At 43.9% G+C, this 12,493-nt stretch overlaps 1 protein-coding gene and 1 long non-coding RNA gene across 3 annotated transcripts in view; one reads left to right on the forward strand and one right to left on the reverse strand.

Moving 5' to 3' along the window:
• Window positions 1-10,216, reverse strand: part of LOC116538482 — a 17,296-nt gene extending 7,080 nt beyond the window's left edge. Inside the window, exons 1-2 of the long non-coding RNA XR_004263650.1 lie at window positions 9,934-10,216; window positions 2,212-2,273 (exon numbers count right to left, since the gene is read on the reverse strand). This is a non-coding gene — a long non-coding RNA (uncharacterized LOC116538482). The remainder of the gene's footprint in view (window positions 1-2,211; window positions 2,274-9,933) is intronic.
• The window catches only part of LRRC31 (leucine rich repeat containing 31), a 31,050-nt gene continuing 18,762 nt past the window's right edge, over window positions 206-12,493 (forward strand). For both annotated transcript variants that reach the window (XM_032260870.1, XM_032260879.1), the window contains exons 1-4: window positions 206-333; window positions 2,278-2,508; window positions 10,214-10,357; window positions 10,834-11,001. In XM_032260870.1, the coding sequence (XP_032116761.1) occupies window positions 303-333; window positions 2,278-2,508; window positions 10,214-10,357; window positions 10,834-11,001 (574 nt within the window). In that variant the 5' untranslated portion in view covers window positions 206-302. The remainder of the gene's footprint in view (window positions 334-2,277; window positions 2,509-10,213; window positions 10,358-10,833; window positions 11,002-12,493) is intronic.

Raw genomic sequence — 12,493 nt, forward strand, 5'->3', positions numbered from 1 at the left:
CAGCCTCCCAAAGCTCCGGGTTCCTCGCCTCTTCTTTGCATCTTCTTCTGTTCCTTGGTTCCTGTGTTTCTTGCCTTCCTGGCTTCCCTGTTCCTTAGTGTACTGATCTTCGCAGAGAACCTGCTGGGCCTCAGAAGCTGGGTGGGGTTTCACCTAGGTAAATTACCATATCCTGGAGCACCCTCCAGCAGTGTTTTCTCAGGACCTGGGGAGTTGGAGTCAGTGCATTTGCAGGGAGGATAAAAAAGTAAAACCGTTTACTGAGCTTGCTCCCCAGAGAATAGCCCTGTCTAAATCTCCAAATGGTGAAATTGGCTGAAAATGACCATGGAGGTAAGTCTTGGGTGGGGGGCCAGAAGAGCAGCAAACTGAGAAAGACCTGGGGTGATGGTGGAATCAGGGTGGGGCAGCCAGGGCTGCAGGTTTGGATTTATGAGTTAGTCCCTCTTTCCTTCTTCTTTCCCACCTAACCCCCGAGACTAGTCAGCTGTGCTGCCATGGCATGGCCAATTCTAACTCCACTGCTGTCTGCTCCTGGATAAACGAAGGCTGGGCCCTGCTCTAATATGGAAGGAAAATTTTAAAAGAAACGTGGAATGCCCAGCTGTGACTTCCAAAGCAGTGCTCCAAATGCATGGAACATTCCATCTTTCAGGAGGGGAGGTGCGCTCTGTAAGGTCAATGTTTAGGATTCCCTGTGTAAAATGTTTCTTGGACCGTTCTGGAACATAATATTACAGAAAGATCTATTTTATAGAGAGGAAACCATGAACACTGTAATTTCAAGAATACCTCGATTGGGCTCAGTGGTTCACACCTTTATTCCCAACACTTTGGGAGGTCGAGGTGATCGAGGTGAGTGGATCACTTGAGGCCAGAAATTTGAGACCAGCTTGGCCAGTATGGTAAAAACCCATCTCTACCTTAAAACGAAACAAAACAAAACACAAAGACCTCTATGTATTCCTTTAGTTTAAATTACTAACCCTCCCATGAAATATAAGCAAATCTCAGGAGCCATAATAGATTGACCTTTATGAGTCCTTTTTGGCTTCAAATCATACCAGACCTCACTCGTAACCTCCACACCCCCCGACCCACATTCCCACCTGCAACGCTATGCTCTTCCAGCCCTTCCTGCCTGGGAGCTTTGGAGCTTACTCTTTTCTTCTGCCTGGGATGCTCCTCCCTCTCTTAAAAAGCTAACTCTCAGTTCTCCAAAACCCAGGCAATGTCACTCACTGTTCCAAATCTGTTTTCCAAGGCATGCTTAGTTTACCTGGGGGTTCCCTGACCACTCCCCATCTCTTGGTTCTCGTCCCCATCGATCAATGGCATACAGGTCCATCTTCCCACCAGGTTAAGATCCCATCAAAGACAAGAGCTGTGTCTTATTCACCGTTGAGTCTTTTGCATTTAGAACATAACTGGCCCACAGTAGATTCTTTAAAATTATTTATAGAATGAATGAATTATTTACTGCCAACATGTTTCAGTGGGGTGGTGGTGCAGGGTTGGGGTAGAGAAAGTATGAAAATGCAAAGAGAAAAAGGAGCCGGTGTGCAAAGGAAGGAGGTGGGGGTCACTAGAAGGTGGGAACAGCTTTGCAAATGGCTATCCCCTTTTGAAGGCATGCTAAGTTTTCAAGTAACTCTAATTGACAGCTGTAATCTAAGATGTGTTGACACACTGGATGCACTTGCCAAAGTCATGTTTAATGGTTTATATCTCACAGTGAAATGGGGCAAAGTTAAAAACTCATATGGCTTTGGATGTGTATCTATTACCATCTGTTGGTTCCCGGATCCTGGGTTACATCATTCTTATTTTTATGTTAAACATTACCAGCAATAAAAAACAGATAGAGGGCGGGGCGAGGTGGCTCACACCTGTAATCCCAGCACTTTGGGAGGCCGAGGCAGGTGGATCACGAGGTCAAGAGATCGAGACCATCCTGGTCAACACGGTGAAACCCCGTCTCTACTGAAAGTACAAAAATTAGCTGGGCATGGTGGCGCACGCCTGTAGTCCCAGCTACTCGGGAGGCTGAGGCAGGAGAATTGCTTGAACCTGGGAGGCGGAGGTTGCAGTGAGCCGAGATCGCGCCACTGCACTCCAGCCTGGTGAAGGCATGAGACTCTGTCTCAAAAAAAAAAAAAAAAAAAAAAAAAGATAGAGAAAGGTAGAGGGGCAGGGGGTGGGGGCACTCACATAGGGGAGGATATTTTGATTGAACGCAGGCTTGACAGAATCTTATTTTCTTCTTCGAAATCCTAGAAAACAGAAAACAACAGGAAGATGTCTTATTGGAAAATACCCCCAACAATTTCACCATGAGTCAAACAGGGAAGAACAATTCCTCAGAAGGAGAAACTAAGCCCCAGACTTCATTTGTCAACACATTTCTCAGGGGCTCCAAAGCTGAAAGCAGAGAAGAGAAAAATGACCTTCAAACAACCGATTCCCAGCCGGGTGACTGTATACAGAAGACAGCCACCTCAGACACTGGTAAGCTGCTGGCTGCTGGTGTTTTGCTGTTGTATTTGTTTTGTTTTGTTTTTACTTTCAGATTTAAAACATTTTTATTTTTAATTTTTTCTGGGTGCATAGTCGGTACCTGTGTTTATGGGGTACATGAGCTGTTTCAATACAGGCATGCAATGCGTAATAATCACATTGTGGAGAATGGGGTATCCATCCCCTCAAGCATTTATCTTTTGTGTTACAAACAATTCGATTATACTTTTAGTTATTTTTATTTATTTATTTATTTATTTGAGACAGAGTTTCACTCTTGTTGCCTAGGCAGGAGTACAATGAGTTGCTGTGAGTGTCCCAGCTCATAGCAACCTCTGCTTCCAGGATTCAAGTGATTCTCCTGGCTCAGCCTCCCACGTAGCTGGGATTACAGGTGTGCACCACCACACCCAGCTAATTTTTGTATTTTTAGTAGAGACGGGGTTTCACCGTGTTGGCCAGGCTGGTCTCGAACTCCTGACCTCAGGTAATCCTCCTGTCTTGGCCTCCAAAAGTGCTGGGATTAAGGTGTGAGCCACCACACCCAGCCTCTTTTAGTTATTTTTAAATGTAGACTATTTGCACATTTAAAAATAACTAAAAGAGCATAACTGGATTGTTTGTAACACAAAGAATATAGTCACCCTGTTGTGCTATCAAACAGTAGGTCTTATATATTCTAACTATTCTTTCTGCACCCGTTAACCATCCCCACCTGCCCCACAACACACACACACCCTTCCCAGCCTCTGTATTTCTTTATTTTTCAGAGTTTTCCTCTAATGTGACCTTATGGGTTAAACTAAAGACTTTAAGACTTTTGAGACTAAAGATTCTAACTCTGAGTTTCTGTGCTAAGCATTTATTATGTTGCTTAAATGCTTTAAATGATTCATAATTTTACTTTTAAATGACTAAAAGCAATGTAACACTACAGAAAGGTTCAGGGAAAATACCTAATTTTCTTTCATTATAACACAAATAATCGTTTCTTTAAGATTATTTTCAGTCTTTTTTTCATGTGTATGAATTTATGTTCTGTCAGCCAGCAGTCAACAAATATTTGTTGAGTGTTTACTATGTGGTAATCCCTGCTCTAAGTGTTAGAAATACAGCCATGAAAAAAACCAAACGCAGATATAACTTCAGGTGGTGATAAGTGCTATGAAGAAAAATAATGCATGCTAAGGAGACAAAGAATGATGGGACAGAGATGGGGGTGGAGGAAAGAAGTCTTCAATTTGGTGGCATTTGAGCAGCAATCTGAATAAAATCAGCTTTGTGGAATGAATGAATGAATGAATAAATGAATAAAGCCAGCCACTTAGGTATTTGTGGAAATAGCTTCAGGCAAAGGGACTGCACATGCAAAGGCCCCAGATAGGACTGAGCCTAGAGTGAGAGAGAGCCAGGAAGTCAGGGGTACTGAAGCAGGATGGGAGACGTGGAGAGGAAGTGGGTGGTGGAAGACAAGTCAGAGAGGTCGCTGGGGCCAGATTGGCATCTTTTGCACAGCTGTAATAGCTTACAGATGCCCCCTGAGTGTATGGGGCTGTGATCCTACTTCTGGAACATATTATTATATTGCTCAATTCCCACATTGCTGCATGATGCTCAGATGTATAATTTTCATGTTTGCATAATATTCCATTACATTCATATGTCTTAATTACTCAATGAGTTCCTTGTTTGCCCTTCAGCGAGTGTCTTTGGCTTTCCTTCTTTCCCATTCACTGTTTTACTGTATTTTAGCTATTTTTGAAGTACAAATTTCCAGAACAGGAATTGCAAATTCAAGGGTTATGAAAATAAATGATGTCAAATCCCTCTCTAAAGTTATGTGTTATGTGCAATGTCATCAATATATTATGTATTAGGTTTAAAGAATTTTTAAAACATTTTAAGCATATGCAAAAATAGAACAAAGAATCCCCATGGTCACCTACCTTTAATGATTATTAGTCAGGCATAGTGGCTCATGCCTGTAATCCCAGCACTTTGGGAGACTGAGGCAGGAGGATCACTTAAGGCCAGGAGTTCAAGACCAGCCTGGACAGCATAGCTAAACCCCATCTCTAGAAAATAGTTTATAATTAGCTGGACATGATGGTGTGTGCCTGTGGTCCAGCTATTCTGGAGGCTGAGGTACAAGGATCGCTTGAATCTTGGAGGTCGAAGCTGTGGTGAGCCATGATTGCACCACTGGACTCCATGCTGGGTGACAGAGCGAGACCCTTAAAAAAAAAAATCAATCCATGGCCGATTTTATTTCTTCTTTTTTTTTTTTTTCCTGAGACACAGAGTTTTGCTCTGTTGCCTGGGCTGGAGTGCAGTGGTGCAATCCCAGTTCACTGCAACTTCTGCCTCCCAGGTTCAAGCGATTCCCCTGCCTCAGCCTCCCAAGAAGGTGTAACTACAGGCATGTGCCACCACACCTGGGTAATTTTTTGTATTTTTAGTAGAGACGGGGTTTCACCTTGTGGGCCAGGCTGATCTTGAACTCCTGACCTCAGGTGATCTGCCTGCCTTGGCCTCCCAAAGTGCTGGGATTACACACGTGAGCCACTGTGCCTGGCCAATTTTATTTCATTTATACCTGCCCTCCCTTCCATCAGACTGTTTGCCATTAAATGCCAAAAATAATATAGTTTTAGTGGTAAGTAAATTAAATGTATTTTAAGTATGTTTTTATAAATAGGAAATTAAAGTCTTTAAAAGACCATCTCTATCAGAAAAGTGTTCATTTTTGTTCTAGAGTGTGATTTAGAGCATCAGGAAAAAGGTTAATGAATAAATGTAATCGTCATTAAATTAACAGTGCAAAACCAAGCCATGGCCATCCCTGCAATGCAACACCGGCCGCCCATGCTGCTTGGTTCCTCATTTCTATTTCTTTCAAAATTCAGTGGCTCCTAAATGCATGTTCATTCTGTTCCCAAATAGCTATCCCACCTGGTTCTTCCTCTCCATTGCTGCTGTCTAGCTCTCATTGTCTCTTGTCTGGACCACAGCAATAGCGTTCTAACTGGTTTCTCTGCTTCTAGTCTTGCTCTCTTGCCAGTCTGTCCTCCACACTGCCATAGTGCTCTTTCTATTTCTTTTTTTTTTTTTTTTTTTGTGAGACAAAGTCTTGCTGTGTTCACCAGGCTGGAGTGCAGTGGTGCGATCTCGGCTCACTGCAACCTCCACCTCCTGGGTTCAAGTGATTCTTCTGCCTCAGCATCCCGAGAAGCTGGGACTACAGGTGTGTGCCACTATGCCTAGGTAATTTTTGTATTTTTAGTAGAGACGGGGTTTCACCATGTTGGCCAGGATGGTCTTGATCTCTTGATATCATGATCCGCCCGCCTCGGCCTCCCAAAGTGCTGGGATTACAGGCGTGAGCCACCGCACCCGGCCCATAGGGCTCTTCCTAAACCACAGATACAGCATTATCTCTTACCTGCTTAAAATCCTTCCCCGAGACTCTCCTGCCTTGAAGAGAATGTCTATATTCTCTCTATATTCTCTGTATATTCTATATGACTGACTTATTGTCACTGAAGTGTGCAACCATACACTGCACGCCTCCACTTCTCATCTACATGGGAACTGTGGTTTTCTTGCTGTCTCCTTCACTAGACAGGCAGCTCTTTGAAAACAGGAACTTGTTATCTTGGTTCCTGATACAGTACCACCTGTTACCAATGTGTAATAATGTTTAATGAGTATCAGGTGTTTTGGTTGACAAACCTTGACAGGCTTCAGTTGGAAAGGAACTTGTGAGAAGGCACTAAGAGCCAAGAGCTTTGTTCAGAGCTAACCCAGCTAGAAAAAGGCCTGAATCTCCACAGAGCTGCTCTGTGTGGTTGCTATTGCCCCCGCACCCACCGTGCCTCCCACTCCACTCCAGCCTAGCTGCAGCAGCTGACTTACCTGCTCTACATGCTGAGCTGTGACGTAAGGTATCCTGTGAAGAGAAGGTTTCATAGATTTTTTTTTTTTTTTTTTTTTTTTTGAGACAGAGTCTTGCTCTGTTACCCAGGCTGGAGTGCAGTAGTGCAATCTTGGCTCACTGCAGCCTCTGCCTCCTGGTTCAAGAGATTCTCATGCCTCAGGCTCCCTGGTAGCTGGGACTACAGGCGTCCACCACTACACTTGGCTAATTTGGTTTCATAGCTTTTTTTTTGTTTGTTTTGTTTTTTTAATGTAGTCTTGCTGTGTCGCCAGGCTGGAATGCAGTGGCACAATCTCGGCTTACTGCAACCTCTACCTCCAGGGTTCAAGCGATTCTCCTGCTTCAGCCTCCTGAGTAGCTGGGATTATAGGTGCACATCAGCATGCCCAGGTAATTTTGGGTTTTTAATAGAGACGGGTTTTGCCATGTTGGCCAGGCTGGTTTTGAACTCCTGACCTCAGGTGACCTACCGGCCTCGGCCTCCCAATGTGCTAAGATTATAGGCATGAGCCACCATGCCCGGGCAGGGTTTCATAGATAAAAAATATTGAAATACATGGTCTGTGAAATGTCCAGGGCTCTCATAAGTTAGTACTCATATTTAGATGTTTTGATAAAGATTTATCACGATGATTTATTTTGGTATTGAGGAACTATAAAACCAATATTTATTCATTCAATTATTTGCTCATTGAACAAATATTTACCAAATACCTCTCAGGTAAAAGGCCCTGCAGATTCCATGTCCATGGGAGGGTTCAGAAAGTTTAAATCACGATGCTCTTGAGAAATAAACCACGCATTTCATAGGTGAGTAAACCAAGGCTCAGAGAGGTTAAATGACTTGTTGCTCGGACAGACAGGTGACTTGAACCAGGTCTTTGGACTGTGCTGCCTACTTGTCAGTTACATCAAACATGACAGAGCACCCAGTGGGATGTGGACTGTGGAGAGATTTCCGCATCTGTCAGTTCATAGTTTATTGTTGGTGACCTTTGAGAAACTATCTGGACAGAGGAGTGTAGCAACCAGACAGTACAGGGAAGGAGTTGGGCCCGCAAGTGTAAACCACTCTTTCCAAACATTTAACAGTGAGGGAAATGCTTGACAGAGCAGTGTCTTGAGGAGAAAACAGAAGAGTGGGTTTGGCGGGGCTGGAATTTGAACATGATCGTAGGTTGGGGTAAAAAGCTTAAAAACAAGGGCCGGGCGTGGTGGCTCACGCCTGTAATCCCCGCACTTTGAGAGGCCAAGGCAGGCGGATCACGAGGTCAAGAGATGGAGACCATCCTGGCCAACATGGTGAAACCCCGTCTCTACTAAAAAATACAAAAATTAGCTGGGCATGGTGGTGCACACCTGTAGTCCCCAGCTACTCGGGAAGCTGAGGGAGGAGAATTGCTTGAACCCAGGAGGTGGAGATTGCAGTGACTGAGATTGCACCACTGCACTCAAGCCTGGCGCCTGGAGACAGAGCGAGACTTTGTCTCAAAAGAAAAAAAAAAAAAAGCTTAAAAGCAAATGAGAGACTGCAATAAGATGCAATGCAGAGAAATCTTTAAATACGGAAATAAAACACATACACCACGGGCTTTGGAACAACTATTCCGGGTTCAAATTCAGGCTCTGCTTCTTCCTAATTAATCATGTCTCAAAGTCTCCAAATCTATGAAATTGTTTGCGACTCCTTTAGACAAAATGTCTTGTACTTTGCCAGCACCTAAACGGCAGTCCCTCCGTGTCTCCCATCCACAACTCTGCTCTGCTCAACCCAAAATTAGGGTTTCCAGAGAAAATACATCCAGTAGTTGAGTCATACTATAAAACGATTCCTTATTGATTTGAAATTTAAGCCTGAGCACGGTGGCTTATGCCTGTAATCCCAGCACTTTGGGAGGCCGAGGCGGGCAGATCACCTGAGTTCAGGAGTTCAAGACCAGCCTGGCCAACATGGTGAATCCCATCTCTACTTAAAATAAATACACAAAAAATAAATTAGCCAGACATGGTGGTGGGCGCCTGTAATCTGAGCTACTTGGGAGGCTGAGGCAGAGGAATTGCTTGAACCTGAGACGCAGAGGTTGCAGTGAGCCGAGAACTCACCATTACACTACAGCCTGGATGACACAGTGAGACTCCATCTCGAAAAAAAAAAAAAAGCAAAAAAAGAAATTTAAATTTAACTGGGCATCCTGTTGTTTTTCCTAAATCTGGCAACTCTGCCCAAAATTAAATACCTTGTGTCTAACGTGCCATAAAAATGGGAGAGTGGAAAGGTTAAATGGTGGCTATTGCTGCCTCCTACTGGTGAAATGTGGTAATAACACCAATCATTCCAACAAAGACTAGTATCCTACAAACGGTTTTCTTAGAACAAACAGAAAGCCAAAGACTGCTGTGGATTAGAGGTATAGTTTTTATTATCCTGCTAATCATTTGGTTTAAATGCATTACTACTGCAATCCTACTATCTTTTAATTTTCACTGGTACCAATGCATTTCTTCTTAGCTATGTGGTCTTATACCTTTTTGTCAGGGCTAATAAGATATTACTGCACATTCCAGAACTTATGATTTTTTCTTGGATTTCAATATATGTAGCTATATGTTTAAAGTTGTATATTTCACTTACAAAACCACTTTAAAATTACTGAGTACATGTATATTCATTTTTCCTTATAAAAGTATGATGTATTTCATGTATGTCTTAAATGCTGGCACCTGGCCAGGCATGGTGGCTCATGCCTGTAGTCCCAGAACTTTGGGAGGCCAAGAGAAGATGGATCACCTGAGGTAGGAGTTCGAGACCAGCCTGGCCAACATGGAAACCCCGTCTCTACTAAAAAATACAAAAATTAGCCATGCGTGGTGGCGGGTGCCTATAGTCCCAGCTCCTTGGGAGGCTGAGGCAGGAGAATAACTTGAACCTGGGAGGCAGAGGTTGCAGTGAGCCGAGACTGTGCCACTGCACTCCAACTTGGGTGACAGAGCAAGAATCCATCTCAAAAAAAAAAAAGAAACGAAAAAAAGATGGCACCTACAAGTAGTCAAAGAATGAGTACATAGTAGGTGCTTAATAAAATGATAGTTTTTATTATTATAGTGCTATCATATTATTATAGTGTTATTACAGAGGAAGCTGGTGAGGGTGCCACAGTAACAAGAAGGAAGGACAAGCAAGGCTTTCCAAATGTACTTGCTGGTAGGAGTTGAGAAAGAGCAAAAGCTCTCCAAGGCCTACTTTCTCTGGATTTGTGTTTACCAATTAAATGGTCTAAGAACTGACCGGCAAGAATTCCGCTCTGTGGAGCCATTTGAAGCTCATTGATGGTGATTTCGATGTTTTCCCCTCTTCACCTGCTTGGTTTTAGGAGACAAGTATCTCTGCTTCCTCCCTAGCAGTTGCATCCACCAAAGCTATGTGTGCCCTTCGAGTAAGCAAGCATCTCAAAAGCTGGGCTGGGAGGTTTGCTTCTCACCCAGGAATGCAGCTCTGTCTGTCTTCATGCTAAGTCCAGGTCAGGTCATGATAGAAAAGCCACTGAGTTCCTTGGCTCCTTGAAGCAGTGTCTGGGCACCTGGTGGCAGGAACAGAGGCTAATTAAGCTTTGTCCCCAGTAAATGGCTCTACCTCTGAGTTGAAGTTTTTCTAACAGGCCAGTTCAGAGTTGTGCAGTCTTTTCACTTGTCTGATTGTGCTCACTATGCATCTTTCATACATCCATCAACAGCAAATTATTTTTTATGCTTATCACACAGCTAAGCCTCTGAGTTCAGAAATGGAACTGAGATCCAGTATGGAGGAAAATGAGCGGTTCCTGCAGAAGCTGGGCAAAAAGGCTGTTGACAAGTGTCTAGATTTGAATAACTGTGGATTAACAATGGCAGACATGAAAGAAATGGGTTTGTATGCCATAGACCTTGCACACAGGAAGACGGGGCCTTCCCATTGAGATGAGCAGATAAAACAGGTTTAGCTACCCACCTGGTAACCCCAAGTCTGCTGAGTGGTCCCAGAGAATTACAGGAGTAGCATTACTATTTTTTTTTTTCAAACAAGTTAATTGATCCTTCCTTAAGCTTTGAAGACTTGAGCTGAGTTTAGGAAAAGAGGCTGTATGAAATCTTAGTGTCACATCCCTGCATTTTCAGACCGCAGTTGTTTGGTAGAAATAGAAAACATCCCAAGAAATAGAAAATGTAACATTACAATTTCTCCAGTTGTACAGGCTCCCTGCTTTGCCAAAAGTCAGCATGCTCGCCCCCGTCCATTCCCTTACAGTACAAAACTATGTCCTGTGCATGTAGACATTGCCTTTTCTTTGCTACAAATCACAAGTCACATACCTATATCTGTATTTTCTTCTGTTCACTTCTAGTTGCCTTGCTGCCTTTTCTCCTGGACTTAGAAGAACTGGATATCTCCTGGAATGATTTTGTAGGTGGAACCCTCCATTCCATCACTCAGCAAATGCATCTGGTCAGCAAATTAAAAATCCTGAGGCTGGGTAGCTGCAGACTTACCACTGACGACATTCGAGCACTGGGTATGATGAATGCTTTTCTTTTTTGTTTTATTTAATTTATTTTTTGAGACAGAGTCTGGCTCTGTTGCCCAGGCTGGAATGCAGTGGTGCAGTCTCAGCTCACTGCAACCTCCTCCTCCCAGGTCAAGCGATTCTCCTGCCTCAGCCTCCTGAGTAGCTGGGATTACTGCGCCCAGTTCATTTTTGTATTTTTAGTAGCGATGGGGTTTCATCATGTTGGCCAGGCTGATCTCGAACTCCTGACCTTGTGATCTGCCCACCTTGGCCTCCCAAAGTGCCGGGATTACAGGCGTGAGCCACCACGTCTGGACAATAAATCAGTTTCTTAAAAGATTAATTCTGCTGGGCACAGTGGCTCATGCCTGTAATCCTAGCACTTTGGGAGGCCAAGGCAGGCAGATTGCCCGAGCTTAGGAGTTTGAGACCAGCCTGGTCAACATGTGAAAGCCTGTTTCTATGAAAATACAAAAAATTAGTTGGGTGTGGTGGTGGGTGCCTGTAGTCCCAGCTACTCAGGAGGCTGAGGCAGGAGAATTGCTTGAACCTGAAATGTGGAGGTTGCAGTGAGCAGAGATCAGGCCACTGCACTCCAGCCTGGGTGACAGAGCGAGACTCTGTTGTCTCAAAAAAAAAAAAAAAAAAAAAGATGGATTCATTCAATGCACATTTGCAAGCTGAATCCTCAAGGGCAAACTATCTCTGTTGCCTACTCCATTGGTGATTCTGGTCAAGGGCATTATACATGACACAGTGCACTTGTATAACTGCTAAAAAGCTATGTAAGCCTGTGTCTAGGTCTGTGCTGAGCTCTGTAGATACAGAAAAGAACAAGGCTGTCCAGGTCCCTGCCTTCATGGAGTTTATTTATTTATTTATTTTTACTTTTATTTTTTTGATCCCGAGTCTCACTCTGTTGCCCAGGCTGGAGTACGGTGGTACAATCTTGGCTCATTACAACCTCCGCCTCCTGAGTTCAAGCAAGTCTCCTGCCTCAGCCTCCCAAGTAGCTGGGATTACAGGCGTGTGCCACTATACCCAGCTAATTTTTGTATTTTTAGTAGAGACAGAGTTTCACCATGTTGGCCAGGCTGGTCTTGAACTCCTGACCTCAGGTGCTCTGCCCACCTTGGCCTCCCAAAGTGCTAGGATTACAGGCGTGAGCCACTGCGCCGGGCCTCATGGAGTTGAAATGGAGGTTATTGTAAAACATGCTCACACTGGGTCTCAGTTACTGCATGTGTAAAATAAAGGAGTTACAGTAGACAAGAATTAAGTTCTTTATAATTCCAAAATAATACTTCTCCCTTCTATTTTCCCACTCCGATTTGAAAAATTAAACAAGGGGCCGGGCGCGGTGGCTCACGCCTGTAATCCCAGCACTTTGGGAGGCCAAGGCGGGTGGATCACGAGGTCAAGAGATCGAGACCATCCTGGTCAACATGGTGAAACCCCGTCTCTACTAAAAATACAAAAAATTAGCTGGGCATGGTGG

The sequence above is a fragment of the Sapajus apella genome, unplaced genomic scaffold (genome assembly GCF_009761245.1).
Source record: "Sapajus apella isolate SASKATOON/1434 unplaced genomic scaffold, GSC_monkey_1.0 scaffold4, whole genome shotgun sequence".
In the NCBI taxonomy this organism is placed as follows: Eukaryota; Metazoa; Chordata; class Mammalia; order Primates; family Cebidae; genus Sapajus; species Sapajus apella.